This window comes from Mandrillus leucophaeus, unplaced genomic scaffold (assembly GCF_000951045.1).
Source record: "Mandrillus leucophaeus isolate KB7577 unplaced genomic scaffold, Mleu.le_1.0 Scaffold307, whole genome shotgun sequence".
Classification (NCBI taxonomy): Eukaryota; Metazoa; Chordata; class Mammalia; order Primates; family Cercopithecidae; genus Mandrillus; species Mandrillus leucophaeus.
In genome coordinates this window covers 3,096,169-3,116,343 of record NW_012103221.1, presented here as the reverse complement: position 1 = coordinate 3,116,343, position 20,175 = coordinate 3,096,169, and the positions used below count along the sequence as shown (strand labels likewise).

General features: G+C 37.1%; 1 protein-coding gene across 1 annotated transcript in view; it reads right to left on the bottom strand.

The window, feature by feature from the left end:
- The window catches only part of USP34 (ubiquitin specific peptidase 34), a 247,464-nt gene that overhangs the window by 9,500 nt on the left and 217,789 nt on the right, over positions 1 to 20,175 (bottom strand). The window contains 8 exon segments of the mRNA XM_011987324.1: positions 7,615 to 7,738; positions 8,724 to 8,848; positions 8,965 to 9,069; positions 10,474 to 10,581; positions 11,245 to 11,371; positions 13,391 to 13,469; positions 16,216 to 16,373; positions 18,502 to 19,136. Coding sequence (XP_011842714.1) covers positions 7,615 to 7,738; positions 8,724 to 8,848; positions 8,965 to 9,069; positions 10,474 to 10,581; positions 11,245 to 11,371; positions 13,391 to 13,469; positions 16,216 to 16,373; positions 18,502 to 19,136 — 1,461 coding nt within the window.

The window sequence follows — 20,175 nt, the reverse complement described above, 5'->3', positions numbered from 1 at the left end:
CCTGCCTCAGCCTCCTGAGTAGCTACGACTACAGGTGCATGCCACCAAGCCTGCCTTTTTTTTTTTTTTTTTTTGTAGCAACTGCTGTTGCCCGGTCTGGTCTCCAATCCCTGGCTCAAGCAGTCCTCTGGCCTTGGCCTCGCAAAGTGTTAAGATTACAGGACTGAATCATCACACCTGTCTACTTACTGCTTTTCTTTATATTCACTTACAGAGGCTAATACTACCTAAGCATTATTTTAGGCAATATAACATCTGGGAAATCGTCAATTTGATGTACTAGTTTGTAACACAGTAAGAACCATATGTACTAATATAAAAATTATTTCCCCTAGACTCTCTTGAACAGTTCAGTCAGGAAAACGCTATACCACCACCCATGGTGAGCTAAAGACACCTTTCTCAGAGTCCTACCTGTTTCCTCTCAAAACTGCAACACCTTTGGAAGTCCACCCCTTCAGCAACTGAGTTTCAGTTTCTTTCTAGCATCTTTGCAAAGCACTGGGGGTAAGGAGCCCCTTGGTTCAGTGGCTCAGGTTAAAGGCCAATGCCCTCCTATTCCATGCATGCCTCCTCCAATACCTTATGGAGTGTCTCACTAACGGGATGCAAAGCACAGGAAGATGCAATCACCAAAGTTCTCAGGCACACATCTAAGCTTTGCCTCTGTAAACAGGATGGGCACATCTAAAATATCTTGGCTTCTGTACCACTTTCTTCACCCTGTGACTTCAGGTATCCTCAACAAGGTCTGTAACCTGTCCCATCCCCACGTGTGAAGGAATATACAAAACAAAAAACTGTTTCAAGTGTACCCTTTCCTCATTAGTAACAGCGTATACTGTAGAAGCTACTGGATGTGTCACTAACAAAAAAAAAAAAAAAATCTTTTAAAAACTAGCCGGGTACGGTGGCTCACACCTGTAATCCCAGCACTTTGGGAGGCTGAGATGGGCGGATCACCCGAGGTCAGGAGTTCCAGACCAGCCTGGCCAACATGGCAAAACTCCATCTCTACTAAAAAATACAAAAATTAGCTGAGCATGGTGGCGTGTGCCTATAATCCCAGCTACTTGGAAGGCTGAGATGGGAGAATCACTTGAGCCCGGGAGGCAGAGGTCACAGTAAGCAGAGATTATGCCACTGCACTCCAGCCGGGGCAAGAGAGTGAGATCCTGTCTCAACCCAAACAAAAACTGCTTTTGTAGGTAAAATGGTATTTTGAATTATTTGTACTTCTATGATTGCTGTAAGGATGAAATATTTCGTATGTATCATATATATATATATATAAACATAGTCTGAATTGTGTCATGATTCTCTGTCTAGTTTTCTATAGGAGTGTTTAATCCCATCCAAGCATTATCCAGGGGAAGTGGTGGCTTTAGCCACTGGATGAAAGCCCATGACTAATGCTCTACTGTGAGTGATTCATTAAGATACTGTAAGGATATGAGACAACTGATTTGTCCAGTTCCCCTTGTTCTGACTTCACACCCACTAATCAACCTACTGTTACCTGTCTGGCTTCCCACGGAGGTTACTGAAAAAGACTGATGGCCCTATGATGAAATATACAAATCCTGTGCCAGTTCTTCCTTTCTATAAACTGGTAACCAACTTTGGGATTATAAATATGTCTCTTGAATGTAATTACTGTGTATTAGCCTGGCATAAATGGATTTACTCTTGGTGAGCTGGTAAAAAGTTGGCTTCTGATCTGCACTGGATGCCTGGCACTGGTCTGGTCTGAAGTATATTTACCCTAGGAAGGCTTTTGGGAAACAGCTAACCAGGCATTTCCCCAGTCAACACCATCATGATATCACAAAGAAATGAAGTGTGTATCAGTTGTGAGTTCCATACTCGGAATTTTTATATGTTTACTTTTTGTAATTATACATTTTAATTCCAGATTTGGAAATTTTTGGATTTTCTAGGTATATAATAATGTTACTTGCACATCAATTTGCTTACTTTCACTTACTAATGCATCAAGAAAATTTTTTAAAATGTTAAGGTTGATAAAGAGATCCTTGTTTTGTCGTTAAAATAATTTAAAGAGTGATGAACACTAGGGATTTATAGTCCATTGTTGATTTCACATGTGAACTATGGTACCTAAAAAAATGGTATCATTCCAGAATTTGCAGTACCAGTTTTCTTTTTATTCCTTTTTTTGGGGGCTAGGGGAAATGGAGTCTCACTCTGTTGCTCAGGCTGCAGTGCAGTGGCACCATCTCAGCTCACTGCAACCTCTGCCTCCCAGGTTCAAGTGATTCTCCTGCCTCAGCCTCCCAAGTAGCTGGGACTATAGGTGGTGCACATCACCACGCCCAGCTAGATTTTTGTATTTTTAGTAGAGACAGTGTTTCACCATGTTGGCCAGGATGGTCTCAATCTCTTGACCTCGTGATCCGCCTGCCTCAGCCTCCCAAAGTGCTTGGATTACAGGCGTGAGCCACCGTGCCCGGCCGGCAGTACCAGTTTTCCATAATATTAAAATAACTTATTAAAATTACAAAACCAATGCATAATCATTACAATTAATTTTAAACCTTACATATATATTTAACCTGGAAAATGAAGGCATTTTATAATTTCATCCTTATAGAGTAAAATTCCTCTTTTTCTGTACATGTACTAAGCGATTTTCCCCTTGTTTATAAAAATGTTTATATTCTGTATATTGTTTTTACTTTTTTATGTAATTCAGTGAACACTCCTATCTTGTTTTCGTGTCTCAATACAGGTGAACTACGGTTTACTTAACCAAGCTCCTACTGATAGACATTTGGGTTGTTTCCAGTTTTACTCATTACAACCAAAGTGAAAATAAATATCCTCTGTATATTGCTGTACACTTTTATGAGTAGAATATGGTAGATTCCTGGACACGGTATTGCTGGGTCAAACATGAACATTCTAAATTTTAATTAATCAGGCCAAATTGCCTCCCAAATGGACTCTTGACTAGCACTCCATTGTAGGATCTCTTCTTTTCTCAAACCATACGGGTATCTTCTGAGCTTCACCTTATCCCATATATTTATTTTTTTTTTTAAAGAGAAATAAATAGGCTGGGTGCGGTGGCTCATGCCTATAATCCCAGCACTTTGGGAGGCAGAGGCAGGTGGATCACAAGGTCAGGAGTTCAAGACCAGCCTGGCTAATATGGTGAAACCCCATCTCTAATAAAAATACAGAAATTAGCCAGGCGTGGTGGCAGGCACCTGTAGTCCCAGCTACTTGGGAGGCTGAGGCAGGAGAATTGCTTGAACCTGGGAGGTGGAGGTTGCCGTGAGCCGAGGTCATGCCACTGCACTTCAGCCTGGGCGACAGAGTGACACTGTCTCAAATTGTTTGCTTTATTAGTAAGTCTGGGCAACTGCTCATGTGGTTACCAAACACTTTTTTGTGTGTAAACAGCCTATTCATGTCCTTTGCTGATTTTACTTAACATTCTTCACTATCTTAGCAAATCCTAAAAATTCTTTATATATTGGCAGTATTGGCTGTTTATCTATTAAGTATGCAAACATTTTCCCAATTAGCTGTTTGTGTTTTAATTCAGTTTATGGCATTTTCACCATGTAGTATTTTCAATTTTTATGTAGTCAAAACTTTCAACTTCTTATTTTATTGTTTCTAGGTTTTGTGTCCTATGTAGCATGGTCTTTCAAATCTCATGGTGGTATTCATGTGATGTTACGTTTTCCTTTAATATTTCAATGATTTTTTTCACAATTAAGTCCTTTTTTTTTTTTGAGATGGAGTTTCACTCTTGTCGCCCAAACTGGAGTGCAATGGTGTTGATCTTGGCTCACTGCAACCTCCACTTCCTGGGTTCAAGCGATTCTCCTGCCTCAGCCTCCTGAGTAGCTGGGATCGCAAGTGCTCGTCACCACACCCAGCTAACTTTTTTTATTTTTAGTAGAGACAGGGTTTCACCATGTAGGCTAGGCTGGTCTCCTAGGCAGAACTCCTGACTTCAGGTGATCCACCCACCTCGGCCTCCCAAAGTGCTGGGATTATAGGCGCGAGCCACCGTGCCCTGCCCACAATTAAGTCTTTAATCCTTCTATTAATTTTGGTCTAAAGAGTAACGTATTAAACACCTGCTGCATAGAGAGCTAGCCAGTTATGTCAGTACCACCTCTATCCCACCAAATTGAGATGTCATCTTTATCATCTACCAAATCCTCGTGTATCTTTATGTTTGTTGAGGCTGTTTACCCACTGTTTTGCCTATGTATTTCTGAACCTATACTACATGGTTTTAATCCTTATAGCTTACTGTTGTGAAAGAAAGGGGAAAAAAAAATCTATATTTGAAAAAAGGACAAAAATTAAAAATGGTGGGGACAGGTCTGTGATATCTTCATATTTATCTTTCTGATATTTTGAACTGTGGACTATGTATTAAATTCTAAAAAATAAAAACTATCGTAACTTTAATAACTATTTTACAAATCAGCAGTGCCAGTCCCTCTTACCATCGCTTTTTCAGCGTTTTTTTAGGCTAAACCCTGGTGTGTGTGTGTGGGTGTGGTTGGGGGCAGACAGAGAGGGTCTTGCTCTGTTGCCCTGGCTGGAATATAGTGGTGTGATCACAGCTCACTGCAGCTTTGACTTCCTGGGCTAAAGTGATCCTTCCACCTCAGCCTCCCGAGTAGCTGGGACCACAGGTGTGTGACACCATGTGTGGCTAATTAAAAAAATTTTTTTTTGTAGAGAAGGGGTCTCCCCATGTTGCCCAGGCTTCTGTTATTTTTAAGTATCAAAATACTGTGGTTGCTGACACTGTTTTTTCAGACGGCAGTTGACAGCTTTGTTCACCCTTCCTGAGTTCTCTTTCCCTTTCTTTGTCTCCTCCAACCCTATCCCTCACCATCCTCACTTCAAAAACACTCCAACCCTCTCGCTTCTTATTTAGTACCTGCAACTGTACTGTTCTCTGCAATTCAAATCTGTAATTATTATATATTTCTCTTTATCCTCTAACCAATCTTAAGATCTGCTCAGTTGCCCATGTAAAAATTACACAAAAGATTTTTCCTCACAACTGGAAATGACTTACAATCCAATATAGATCTTGAGATGTTCTCACCTATGGTCACAATATTTTAATATTGCGGCCCTTGGACATGAAACCTCAACGTTCAAATGATTAAAGATATAACCAATTTAAACTTACCCTTTTCATTTCTTGTTTCCAAATATAATTTCTTAAAGAAATTAAACAAATTAAAATTCTCTACCAACTCTGCGTGGTCATTAATGTGGACTTTCTTTTCTTAAGCCCTTTCCTGGGCCTCTCCTTGGAAAAAGTAATTCTGTCAGCTCAAACTATGGGACACAACTCTCTCCATTCAGAGAGGACGTAACAATAAGATTGTTTTTAGGTCTTAGACAAAGATCTAAGAACTTTGTATCTAAGACAATTTCCAATTTTCTGTATCAACCAAGAAAAATTTCTTTTTCTTGCTCAATTTGTGAAGATTTTGATTTATATTTAGTGCCGTGCCACCAGTCACATTTGGCTATTTAAATTTATTTTGGTTAAAATTAAAGAAAGTAAAAATTCAGTTCCTTAGTCACATTTCAAGTTCTCAATACTCACAAATGACGGGCTACTGACTATGGTACAGTCAAAGAAATTTCCATCCTTATATAAAGTGGTTTTTTTTTTCCTCTTTTGAGACTGAGTCTCACACTCTGTCGCCAGGCGGGAGTGTAGTGGCGGGATCTTGGCTCACTGCAACCTCCGCCTCCCAGGTTCCAGCGATTCTCCTGCCTCAGCCTCCCGAGTAGCTGGAACTACAGGTGTGCACCACCACGCCTGGCTAATTTTTGTATTTTTAGTAGAGACAGGGTTTCACCATGTTGGCCAGGATGGTCTTGATCTCTTGACCTCGTGATCCGCCCGCCTTGGCCTCCCAAAGTGCTGGGATTACAGGTGTGAGCCACCGCACCCAGCCCTTACAGAAAGTTCTATAAAATCGTGCTAATATAGAGAACTAAGCCCTATGAGGCAGCAGTGATAGTGCTTCATGGTTATGAAAGTGATAAGACTATAAAATATCATAAAAGTTGATTCAGCTGATGTGACGGCAAGTATTCTTTCCCTTCTTCCACTTCTCCACCATGTTTAATTTCCCTGAAAGTGTGCACTTGCGTTGACAAGACAACCCAAAACAGGGTAGAACATTCAGTATTTGCTTCAAGTTGTCCAAGTAGCTAGAATAGTTGCTTACATAACTTTCAGTATAAATTATATGAACACAATTACCAAAAACTTTTTAAAAGGTGTTTTTATAATTCCCCTTCTTTATATGGGAGCAAGGCTGTACTACTAGAATTCCTGAATATTGTCTTATACCTGATTACTGCCACTGATGGGTTTTGGCCTTTTACCAAGTACTATGACCCAGGTGCATAATCCTGAAATGGCCAATTTGAATATATTCTCATCCCCCTACATCTTGGCATTCCAGCCACCCATATATAAAACCAGCTAACAATACCAGGTTACCAGGAACCAGCTTTCAAATCTAAAAATGCTCTAAATCACTTGCCAATAAGATGGTTTTGCTGAAGTGGAATTATCCCTGACAGCTGTTACCACCTCCTTCTTCGTGGATAATGAAATCTAAGGTAGGGTCACATCTTCTGCCCTACCTGGAATGGATCAAAACCTTTTCCATAGGAAGGAGAATGCTGTGACTGACGAGGGGCACAAAGACGACTTGCAGGGTATGGCAATATTTTATTTCTTGGTCTGGGTAGTAGTTCCACAAGTATGTCACTTCCCACCCTCAAAACTACAGAACATTGGAGAGGATCCTGACCGATCCCTAATGAAGTCAAGAGAGAGGACACAGAGGCCTAGAACTCTGGAAGTCCTGAGATAGAGGACCTCTGGAGGAGAGCTGCATGCCTCCGAAAAACTTATCAGGTATAGGAATGTTACCCGAAGGGAGCAGTTCTCTAACAGCTCTTAGGCACATCACTGCAGAGACAATATTATTAAAGATATTTGAGTTTTCCCCCACCTACATAATTCACTGCTGGTTTTGTTTTCTATTTCTCATCGTCTCCGTTTTCAAGTTTCTCCTCTTCTCACTCACCTATTTTATGAGACTTACCTCCTAATTACTCATATATGCACCTCTGCTTCACACTGGCAAGCCCACTGTTTGCTCTTGCCATTGCCAGCTCCAAAGCACAGCTGGCACTATAGATCTCATCTTACCCTCAAGATCAGGGCTGGGGAAGTCCACCTCTAAAGCCTGCCTCCCTAAGCAGAGCAGTTTTGTTTTTTGTTTTCAAAATCTGGGCAGATGGTGGAGGATGTGGGCTTCTATGTACAGAAGTGATCAGCCCTACTCCACACTCCTTTATAGGCCAGCTGAAACTCTGGGCAGAACTAGTCAATGGAAACCAGTAAGTTGGTGTTTTCTTAATGAAAATTAAAATGTTCCCAAGAATATTAATATTTTTAAACATTCACTTTAAAAAAAAAAGGATTGTCTCATATTTTTTCTCCCCTTCCTGAATGCCTAGGGGCTTAAAATAATTCAGTGGAATTTACTGCTCATCTTTTATACTTACTCAGCTTAACTAATGTTTCAGTAAATTTTTCACAGTTGATTGCAACTCGGCATAATAGATGGATGAATTGATGATAAGAAAAGAAGTAGTCTAGCAGCATACGATCATAAACGTCATCTTTGCCCTGAAGGTTAAAGATGATAAAATGGTTGCACTTAAATTGTATAATAAAGAGCATATTTTGTGCAAATGTAATAAGTTTAACTAAAAAGCTGATTCAATATTTATATTCTGTAAGAACCTAGTTTTAAAATCCAAATTTCTAGTAATGTTATGATCTTGTCATAAGTTTATTTTCAGTGTGCAAATGCTATCAATTAAAATTACCCATTATTTCTATATACTTTAATAAAGTAAAATTACTGTAGGATTTTAAAATTTGACACTTTAGCTCTACCGACATATCAAGAAAAATGAATTAAGTTTGACTTTTGAAATAGATTCCAAGTTATTCCTATAATATTATTTTAAATATTTTATCTTGTAAGAACTTCTCAAGTATACTGAAGATCCAAAGATGGCAAGCAAGGGAGAGTGTGAATGAAGTGTGGGTAAAGAAAGATAAAGGGAAAAATTGTTTTTAAAAAAGTTGAAACTAAGATAAATTATCCTGTATCAATGTACCTTGTCTCTATAATTTAGAATTGGCATTATTTTAGAATACGAGTTAGAAGAAAGGAACCAGACTAAAAATGATGACAAATCTATCAATCAATGATATTATGCTTAAGTCAAAGGAATATAATTTAAGGGAAGTAGAAGAAGTCATTGATTATATGGTCAAATTAAAAAAAAAAAACAGTTAGTACCTAATGACTTTTCAAATTTAGATATATGACCCAGTTATAATTTAGCCTAGTGACAAATATTAAGACTATTAAGGTAATTTTTGAGGGGGAAAAAAAACTTACTACTTGTGCTTATTGTTGATTTTGCAAATGTTCAACCAACATTTCAGAGCACTAAAAGGAAAAAGTCCAAATGAATCTAATCTTCTTAGGATCCACAAAATTGGTCACTTAAGTCTAACCTACTCATAACTGCCAGGGGAAAAATTTCAAATTACTTTGTACTATAGCAACATGGATTTTCCTGGCATCCCAACATACCTTACTGGTTTCCACCATTGTGGGCAAGAGGCACATATTGAGTTCAGGGCGCGGAGGCCGAATATTGCTTTTCCCTCCTATTAGCTTGATATTTTCTCGACAAGGGAAATAAGGTCCAAGAGACACTAAGATATTAAAAGTGTACAATAAGAATAAATGGAAAAAATAAATCTCCATGCTTCAGTGTGCAGAACGATTAAATGCGAACCATATTGAAGTACTGTGCTAGATAAATACGTACTTGGTATATTACTGTGATGGTAAGTACAATGGTTGTGTTGTAGAAAGGGAACCAGAGTATGAAGAAAATCATGGGGACTCAAAAGTACAAGTTCCTTGAGGACATCTGAAAATAAAAACAAAGTTTGGGTAGCAAAAAATTAGGGTTATATCTGCCTGCTACTTTCAATCTTACAAATCCTATGATTGCCTCACTGCAACCAGTTTAATGAGTCTAAAACTAAGCTCCTGACATGAGTAGAAATTCTGTCTCATGCTCAACCAAGACCAGATCAGCAGAGTTATTAACTACAATAGGGCATCATGTGGAAACAAAAGATTAAAACACTATTTATTGGTATCTTGTTTAAGTATGAGATACTTTCTGGCAAAGTACAGTGAGGGATTTTTTTTTTTCCTCTGTCTCCCAGGCTGGAGGGCAATGGTACAATCAGCTCACTACAGCCTTGAGCTCCTGGGCACAAGTGATCCTCCTGCCTCAGCCTCCCAAGTAGCTGAAACTACAGGCATGCACCACCACACCTGGCTATTTTTTGTTTTCGTAGCGATGAGGTCTCGCTATGTTTTGAACTGCTGGTCTCAAGCAATCCTCTCCTGCCTAGACCTCCTGAACTGCATGGATTACAGGCATGAGTCAGCTCAGATTATTTAATGTACATTGATTATGTGTCTCATAAAATCAACCACAACAGCTTAGAAAGAAACCTAAGGTTCAAAATTCTTTTGCTCTAAGGGATAACCCTTAATCTACTTTTAATGTTTTACAATGCTGGCTGGACTGATTCTCACTCTTCAATCACACAGGAAGGAATAAAGTTCATGATGACAGACTATAGGCAGTTTCTGGTGATCACAGGTTACTGCTTATGTGCCCTCCCCTCTTGCTAGAGAAGCAATTACATAGAACATCAAGACGGACTGCTTATACATGATAGCCAGTTAGTTATCCACGCTATTTTGAGAAAGTGTAAAACAGTTATGGCTCTCAAGAAGTTTCTAAGGTAGTCAAAACAAAACAAAAAACACTATAAACTCAAAATGGGTGTCTTTTAAAAGCCACAAATTAGCATTTTATTATAAATATGCAATCAATAAAAAGATGCGATACTCAGAGCCTAAGAACAGATACTGAGAAGTATCTCTAGGCAAAAGAACTCACAGTGAAATCAGTACTCTTATCTTTTAGAATGTCAGTTCTACCTTGTAAACATTTATATGATTCAACTTTGCTTACATAGGATCACAAGATTTTAGAGCTGTAAGAAGCTAGAGATGAACTAAGGTCGGGGAGACCGTATATATATATATATTAAGTAATCTGCCCATTATCATGTGGGTAATTATGAGCCAGTTAAGAAATTTTCTTTTTCTTAGGACCTGCTAGCTAGTGTGAGTTACACATAAAAAGCACAAATATCTTTCAAACAATACAGGCTTAACATCACGGAAAAACTCACAACAATGTTCTTCCACTAGGTTTTTACACAGGTGAACTTTTCGAGTAACTTACCTATACAGGCATTTCTAAGTTCTGGAGGACTATAGGAATTAAGAAGAGTTAATAGTTTATGGGCAAATTCAATTCGCTCCTGCCACTGGATTAATGCTTGTTTCACATCTGCAAACATAAAAGCACAAATAAATATGCCACCTGAGATCAAACTTCCTCACAAATGTTTTCTACTATAAACTATAGAACGCTAATGGTAGAAATTCAGATTAATTACAAAAACATCTTTGGTGAAAGCTAAGTCATTTTCTTTTTTTTTTTTTTTTTAGCTAAGTCATTTTCATGAGATGATTACTGCTAATGTTAAACCTGCTAGATTTCTTAAAGAACATATTTCATTGATAATATGCCCCACTTTCTGGGAATGTATATGAAAAAGTTCAGAGTTCACACTATCTTATAGGGACATAAGAGAGGTATGTTTTATAGTTACCTCACTTGAAACTGCAAATGATCTAATCTAAGCCAAATAAGTTTCCAGCTGGAGAATCTTTACAAAGTGCCCAACTTGTTATTGTGTTTGGAAATGTTTTCTAATCTCTGAAATCTTGATACCTGCTTGCGTATTTTTCAGACAGGTACAAAAATATAGAAGAGCCTTCCAGCTTTACATCAGGAGTTCATGACAAACATTTCCTGATGGTTAGCTAGCTTCAGCCTCATCTTCTGTGCATAAACTAGGATAAAAACAATTTCTCTGGGGCACACGATTTTAAAACCTTCTCTCTAATAGTAGCACTAACAAAAAATAAGAAGTAGGAATGACCAAACCTTTTCTCTGAAGATAAGGGCGTGTAGACTTCAAAACCGAAAGAAATATTGACAGAAGTTCTACTAAATCTCCAGTCACATGGCAAGCTGTAGCTTCGTGATACATCATGTGCAAAGTGTTGAAAGACTACAAATGATTTGAAAAAATTGAAAACTTAATTTCATTTTTACTTACTGAGCCACAAAATGGTAGTACTCGTCCTCTATGATAGATGTTTTCAGACTCAGACTGTGTGTGCACATGTGTGCAAAGCAAATGTATTCGCTTTCTATCCTGAAGTTAAATTCTCTCATTAAGCTATTTTAAACATTCCTCACCTTCGGAGTTCTGCTATTTTGTGTGTATATTCTAGTCTGAAGAAATAGTTTAATTACTTTTTTTTTTAAAAAAGTACTTGCTCTAAGATTATAAGTCTTCGAAATTACAAAGCAGTAGGTCACAAAAGATTAGGGAGAATAGGCAAAAGTTTAACTAACTTTCCAGGGCCTCTGTCCAAAGACAATGGTAAAGTGACTGTCAGCCATACTCAAAACAGTAGGCCTGAAAGAGGTAAAATACAGCTGCAAAAGGTAGGAATTCATTTCCTTTATATTGGCTTGTTAAATATTTTAATTCCTTTAACTGTATTAGCTTAATTAAGCCCTAAGTTTTTCCCTGTTTTACTACACAGCACCCTTCTTTGAACCCTCTTCAACCAGTTCACTACAGCTTACACACTATCTATAACACCCACAGTTCAAAGGTTAAAATTTTTAGCCCAGAACCTGCGGCAGTACCTAATATGAACAATGTACTTGTAAAGTATTTAACCTGTAAGCTGTGAGGACAGGAACCAAGTATGTCTTGTTCACTGCTGTGTCCCTAGTACCTAGCACAGTGCTTGGCACAGAGGTAGTCATTTAAACATCTGTTGCATTAAAAAAAAATTTTTTTCTAAAAACACAACTAAAGCAGCATAAATATCTGTTGCATCTTAAAGAATGAAATGCTTACTACTCCTCTTCACATACCTTTTTAAAATACTTAGCCTTCCTCAAACATAACCAATATTTCTTTGCCTCAGTGCTTATTGTCATTTATCTAAATGTTTTCCCCCTTACCTTTGCAAATCCACATTCTTCAAAGTGCAAACCTGTTCTCTTATTTTTTATCATCAACTGAAAAAACATCCTACCTTTGAATTCTTACGGTACTCTTGGCATGTTTATTAGGCTAAAGGGCTCAATGTACTTCTGGTGACTTTGTAGCCATCTCATACTTGTGGATGTTCAAGAATTATAGGAAGCATAAACGGCTGATTTTAACCCTGTAATAATCCTTCTGGTTTCCTCTGAGGATGGTGTGAAAGGAAAATATCTTGGGCACCTTCAAGCTGGGAACCGCTCAGGGCAAATCAGCCTCCTATACTATTCAAAGTCATCCCTCTACTCAATGAGATAGATGCATATTCGGACTGACTCTTTTGGAAAGACTTATGGGAGACTCAAAAGAATGCAACCATCTGTCTCTCATGTACCTATGATCGAGAAGGCCCCAGAGGAGGGAGGGGCCTTGCTTTGGGTTGTCTCCGCCTTTCTGGACGGAGCTAATGTACTTCTTACATACAGACTGATGTCTCATATCTCCCTAAAACATATAAAATCAAGCTGTGTCCTGACCACCTTGGGCACATGCCATCAGGACTTCCTGAGGCTGTGTCAAGGGTGCATCCTCAACCTTGGCAAAATAAACTTTCTAAATTAACTGAGACCTGTCTCAGATTTTCTGGGTTCACAATGGTAACCTCAGTTTCTATACTCTGCCAAATAAGCAGGCTTTTCGGAAATTATGTGTGCCCTTAATTAAACCACACGTATTTCATTTTTGTCCCTAAAAATGAATAAAACTAGTCTATTTCACTTGGCTGTTCTAAATACAAAATGATGGGAAAAGTATGGAATTACTATGGAAAAAGAAACAGCACCCTAAAAATTATTACCTAATTATTCTTGGAATATAAATTCAGGCTTACTGATCTATATAATTAAAACCTTGCCACCTGTAAAACAGTTTACCATAAACTCTAAATGTCTATGAAATAAGAAGTCTTGGTGAGAACATTAAAATGAGATATAGCCACACAGTAAAATGCAATAAAATATTTACCTCTGTCATTAGAATCAACCCTCGATTAAATACAACAAGAAGTCTGTCTTCATCAGATTCTAATAGTATTCTGAAGGCACTAGAAGAAAACAAAGTTCAGTTTGAGAACTCTGAATAAGAACACAACACTTAGGTGATGAAAAAATAAACAGAAATAAAATCGTCATTTAAGCTCTCTGCTTTCCTACCTACAGAAAAGAGACTGCTACATCTGTTTCCTGGAAATGTAGTATAAGGAAATAATATTAAATAAGAAACTCTAAAAAAAATTATGTATATTAATATCTACCACCCTTAATTATCTACAATGGCAGAAGATATAGGAATATTTTTAAAGTTTCCACATAAACAATGTTGGTTTTTATAATGGGCTCATCTTCTGATGGTTAAATTCTGGATAATAATAAAATTCACCCATATTATCTAAACACTCATCAGCTGGTTATTAAGAAAGAGTAACATGAAGAAAAAAAAACTAAAAATGTGTCAGCCTCGAAAATAGTTTATATAATACAGTCATGTACCACAAAATGAAATTTTGGTAAATGATGGATCACAAACACAATGGTGGTCCCATAAGATTACAATGGAGCTGATAAATTCCTATTAGCCTAGTGACTTCACAGCCATGGTAACATTTACAATGCCTTACCCACATGTCTCTGATGATGCTGGTATAAACAAACCTGTTGTACTGGCCAGTCTTGTAAGTATACCACAACTATGTACAGTATATAATACTTGATAATGTTAATAAATGACTGTTACTGGTTTATGTATTTACTATAGTATCATTATTACTTATTTTTAAAAAAGTTAAATGTAAAACAGCCTTAGGCCCTACAGGAGGGACTCCAGAAGAAGGCATCATTGTCAGAGGAGATGACAGCTCTAAGCTAGTTACTGCCCCTGAAGACCTCCCAAGTGGGACAAGATGTGGAGGTGGGAGACAGAGATACTCATAATCCCGACCCTGCATAGGCCTAGCCTAATTGTGTGTGTTTATGTCTTAGTTTTTAACAAAAACATTTAAAAAGAAAAAAATTTTTAAATATGAAAATCTTATAAAGATATAAATACTTTTGTTCAGCTATAAAATGTGTGTTTTAAGAGTTATGATAAAAGAATCAAGAAATTAAAAAAATGTATAAAGTAAAAAAATTCAGTACATTAATATTGAAGAAAAAGTATTTTAAAATAAATTTAGTGTAGCTTTAGTGTACAATGTGAAGTCTACAGTAGGGTACAGTTATGTCCCAGGCCTTCACATTCCCTCACTACTCATTCACGGGCTCACTCAGGGCAACTTCCAGTCTTGCAAGCACCATTCACAGTAAGTGCCTTATACAGGTGTACCATTTTCTGTCTTTTATTCCGTATTTTTACTGTAACTTTTCTATGTTTAAATATGTTTAGATACACAAATAGTTACCTTTGTGTTAAAATTGCCTACAATATTCAGTGTAGTAACAGGTTATACAGATTTACAGCCTAGGAGCAGTTGGCTATACCATATATCCTAGGTGTGCAGCAGGCGCTACTATCCAGTTGTGTGTGAGTAGTCACTCTGATGTTTGCACAATGATGAAATAGCCTAAAAATGCATTTGTCACAATATAACCCTGTTGTTATGCAATATATGACTGTAATTACTCACATAGTTATATATTACTGTTAACAGGTCTTATTTCATTAGATACCAGAAAAATGTTGTTATAGATTACAACTGGAAATCCTTCTACTTTATTCCTTTCCTTTTTCAAGAAGAGTTAAGAAATCTCCAAATCATTTTTTTTCTTTTTTTGAGACTTGCTCTGTCACCCAGGCTGGAGTGCAATGGCACAATCATGGCTCACTGCAGCTTCCACCTTTTGGGCTCCAGGATCTTCCCACCTCAGCCCTGCGAGGAGCTGGGACTACAGATGCACGCCATCGCACACTAATGTATTTGCTAATTTATTTATTTTTATAGAGATGGGGTTTTACTATATTGCCCAGGCTGCTCTAAATCTTTTTTGAAATAAAGCTTTAAGCAGTAAACCCTGGGAAAACAATTGTATTCAAAATTAATCCGAAATTTAAAAACAATTTCTTTAAGAAACCTCGGCAACGGCATAGTTAATTTCATTGTTTACTAATGAAGACTCACATTTGAAAGCTTTCCAAAGAAGACAATCTGAAATAACCTCATCTTAGATTGAGTAGCTTAAGATATTACAGTGAAGTCTTCAGTAAAGTACCATTTTTTTTTAAAAGTGCCTAATAAAAAACATTTCCAAATCTTAGATGTAATACATAGAATTTTAAGAAATTAGCCTGAATTTTATTTCTATAGGTAAGGGGAATTAAGGGTAATTTGTAGTAGTTCCCATAACCATTCAATAACTTCTGTAGTTCTGAAAAATTAATTATAAAGATTATGTTTTATAATTTTGGCCAAGTCGTATAGCAAGGCCAGATAGATATATTTAGGCTAAACAGAATGCAAAACATTAAAAGACTCATCCAAAGGTGCAGAAAACTTTCTGGAGGCCTCTAGAACAGAACTATCAAGTCTAAGGATAAATTGCCATAAACAAGACAATTCAAGCTTTGGGTAGAAGGCTGTACATTAAGGTTCCTTTCAACCCTAAAATGATAAAACATATCACAAATACAAACCAAAGCCAGACCAAACACTGTTTAAAAGTAGTTCATGAACCTTCAAAATGTAAGTCCTTCCAAAGTGGCTACATGCACAAATGCTTCCCCAATGTAAATAACATCAAAAGGATGGTCCTCATCTCACTTGAAAAAACAAGACAAAACTAAAAACATCTTTTTACCTTATTAAAGTAGTCCAGCAGGAGCGGCCATCTAAGCAACGTAAGTAACAACTTATGGTTGTTTTCTTGAACTGTTTAATATCTTCTAATTCTTCTTCTCTCATATCTGGCCTCTGAGCTATAAACAGCTGCATCAGGTTAAATAGTTCTTCTACTGCCTAAAAAAGCCAAATAAGCCATATGATCTTTTAACCCTGTAGCATTTTAGAGAGTCAGTTTCTCATTTCTATGTTCATTAACCAACCCTTAAAACTATACAAATAAGTTAGATTATACTACCATTCAGAGATAGTTATAAAATTAGTAACAAATTCTATTTAAACAAATTTGGCCAGGCGCGGTGGCTCACGCCTAGCACTTTGGGAGGCCGAGGCGGGCAGACTGCCTGAGCTCAGGAGTTCGAGACCAGCCAGGGCAACATGATGAAACCCTGTCTCTACTAAAATACAAATAATAATAATAATAATAATAATAATAATAAACACTAAAAGAACTCAACAAATCTTAAAATACAAGTTTAGAAACAGTAAAAACTGTAAGTGAATACAATTCATTTTTAGTCTTACTACTGCTTAAAGCACTACTTTTGTAACTTCAAATGTAAACCCAGAGGCATGTCACACCATCTCCTACCCACTTTTTCTTTAATGAGAAATCATTACTTTGTCACAAAGATTTTAAATGCCTAAATAATCCTTCAATTAATAGTGCATATGAGGTAATCCTTTGTTCCAACATTTAAAATGCTTTTCTAGAATGATGCTTAGTCCAAGTTCCTGATGAATAAAAAGTAAAAACAAACATTTTAGTAAAATCACTAGCTGTGATTTTATAGACTCATATGCACATGTCAGAAGAGGACTGCTCTTCTAACACATACTTGTCAATGAACTGAAACCCCAGCTTATTTTTCAAAGCAAAAAACTAAGTACCATTTTCATGAAAATTTCTAATAGATAAGGACATTCAACAATAAAAGACATTACATTTCACTGATGTCAAGGGCAAGAAATAACATGGAGGGATACATTCTAACTCAACTAGTACTTGTCAAAAGTATATTTAATTCTGGACATCACATCTAGTAACTAGATCAAATATTATTTACGTGAATATGATACAGACAAATTCATTGAAACTTAGTAAATCTTATCCTGACCCCTTTTAAGTCAGAAAGATTGACATTCTTATGGCATTAGTTTTGAATTTCTTGGTACTTGTACACTCACTTTCTTTCCTGCATTGTAGGGATTCTGATTTTTTCTTTTGAGACAGGGTCTTGCTTTGTTGCCCAGGCTGTAGTACAATGGCTCAATGAAGCCTCAATCTCCTGGGCTCAAGCAATTGTCCCACCTCAGCCTCCCAAGTAGCTGGGACTATAGGTGCACACCACTACACCCGGCTAATTTTGTATTTTTTGTAGAGATGGAATTTCGGCATGTTGCCCAGGCTGGTCTTGAACTCCTGGGCTCAAGGAATCCGCATGCCTTGGCCTCCCAAAGTGCTGAAATTAGAGGTGTGAGCCACCGTGCTGGCCTGGGATTCTAATTTTCTCTGACTAGAAATTAGGTTATTCTCCCAGGTGTGAGATTCTATACAACTCATTACATCATCTAGAAAAAACAATCTGATCTATAAAGGATGGTCTATCTTTCAAGTACAGTTTACAACAGAGAATAAGAGGCAACAGTGAAAAGTATTATCCAGGTTTGACAGTTTTACACTGAGGGGAGGAAACTTAATATAAAACCTACAAATAGTCTACAGAGAAAAAGGGACCCAATTTAGACTGCATATACATGTATCTTGATTGATCTCTTAAGCATTTCATTTGTTTGGATGCAGCTTGAGAATAAATACTGGGGAATACTACTAGCTTTAGATACAAAATTGTCTAGCTCACAGTTTAGGCACAGCATATAGATCTTGATACAAATATCTGATTTTTAAATAGCAAAGTACTCAATTCCTTAAAACTGTACCACAAAGCTGACTTTTTTCATTAGGCACACATGAAGAATACATTTACAAAACCACAAATTAGAAAACAGGTAAGTTTTACTAGATATGAAACTAACTTCACCCTAAGAAAAGTTATCCTCACAGTTATCAATTTTATAACAACATAGCATTTTATATATGTATTTAAAAAAACAAATATACATTAAGTTCTTCAGAAAGAATGGTGAGACAATTCTATATTCTGCCACCACTTCCCACAAGGGAAAAAACAGGTATTTCCAATCTATTTGAGGATACAGATAAAAGAGTATCAATTTTACTCACTCCAGGGTATTGGCTGGCATGTGGTGTAAGATTCTTAAAGGCCCACTGGATGTTCTGGTGAGAAGCCAGTTGTCGTGTGAATGCAGGAGACTGCTCACAGCAGAGCCTCAGAATGCCATAGTAGGCAGGCAGCATCCCACGGTTAAAAAGCACCACATCCTGATCATCATGGTCAGCAAGGATGTAATTGAAGGCAATGTTCTTGGTTACCACTGGGTTCTGAACAATAAGGCGGATATTCTCTGGACAGTCAGCACAGACATTGTACCAAAATGAAAGCAAAGCCTGTTTATTGTGATTTGTAGCTATTGCTGGCTCAGAAAGTTTAGGCTGGAAAAGGTTCCACAAATCCATGAAATATGTGGAAAACATCAGCTTCTCAGTTTTGGAAATTAAACAGTAAGTCATAAAGCTAAAATAGGGCACTAGTTTTGTAGTGCCATGAACAGCAGCATCAACATAAAGTTTGGCTCTTGAGAGCAAACCAAGGAGCACGTTGTAGACCTGATGTAGGACTACTGTTGTGTCTGGACTGAGTGGAAGGTCACGGGTTGGGATGTGCAAAGACCTTGTTGACCGGAACATCTGACGGAATGAATTGCTTGGTATAAGGGACACCAGAAGATAAGCTGCAGCTATAAAATGTAAAACAAAACTGTCAGATCCTTGTAAGATATAAAATAGACTGAACAGCAGTCATTAATCACAAAGCCACTGTTCCCTTTAATAATTCAAATGAATAAAAAGGGACATGAACATCTCTTTTAATATCTTTCTGCTTTCCTCTTGGCCCCACAAAAAGATCCCAAGGGGTGATAAAAATAGATACCTTCTATTCTGCCATTGTTATTTTTGAAGTGGCAATAATTTTTAAACCACTTTTCTTTAGCTTGCCTAAGATGCAGAATTTTCCCACTTTATCTTTTATTTCTTCTCAGGAAGTAGTATGATTTAACAGAGGGAACCCAGCATCTGCAGTCAGAAAATCTACCAAAAGGTGCCTGAGAAGGTCAAACCATTTAATGTTCTACAGTCTTAGTTTTCTTCTTAATTGAAAAACAGTGATAAATTACTTTGTAATAACCTACAGTTATGGTAAAATGTACTTAAGTTATAAAGACAGAAATAGATATACATAAAAGTTCATATACAAGATTACATATATGCTCATTATAGAACACTATGGAAAATCTTTAAAAGTCTTCTAAGGCTAACCTTACACCAAAGAATTGGGTGTTAAACTGTAACCAGATAATACACACTTAAGTTATAAAGAAAGAATGAGATACACATAAAAGTCCTATTTGATTACATATATGCTAATTATAGAACATTAACTTTGGAAAATCTTTAAAAGTCTTTTAAGGCTAAACTTACACCCAAGGAAGGAATTGGGTGTTAAACTTACTAAGCCTATGTTATAATGCTGAGGGGTTAATGACTTATTAGTTGCGTTAACCTGTAAAAGCAGTTACTATCAACAAAGCATTGACCTAGGTGCTGTATAAACTTCTCATTTAATCCTCACAATCACCCTGGATGGAGTTAACAGTGCTCTGGAAAATCTGAATCTCAGAGAAGCAAAGACCAAGGTCACACAGATAAAGAGGTGGAGCCTAGATTTTGCCTTGAGAAATAATGATGATGATAATAACGGTAAAACAATAATAGTAA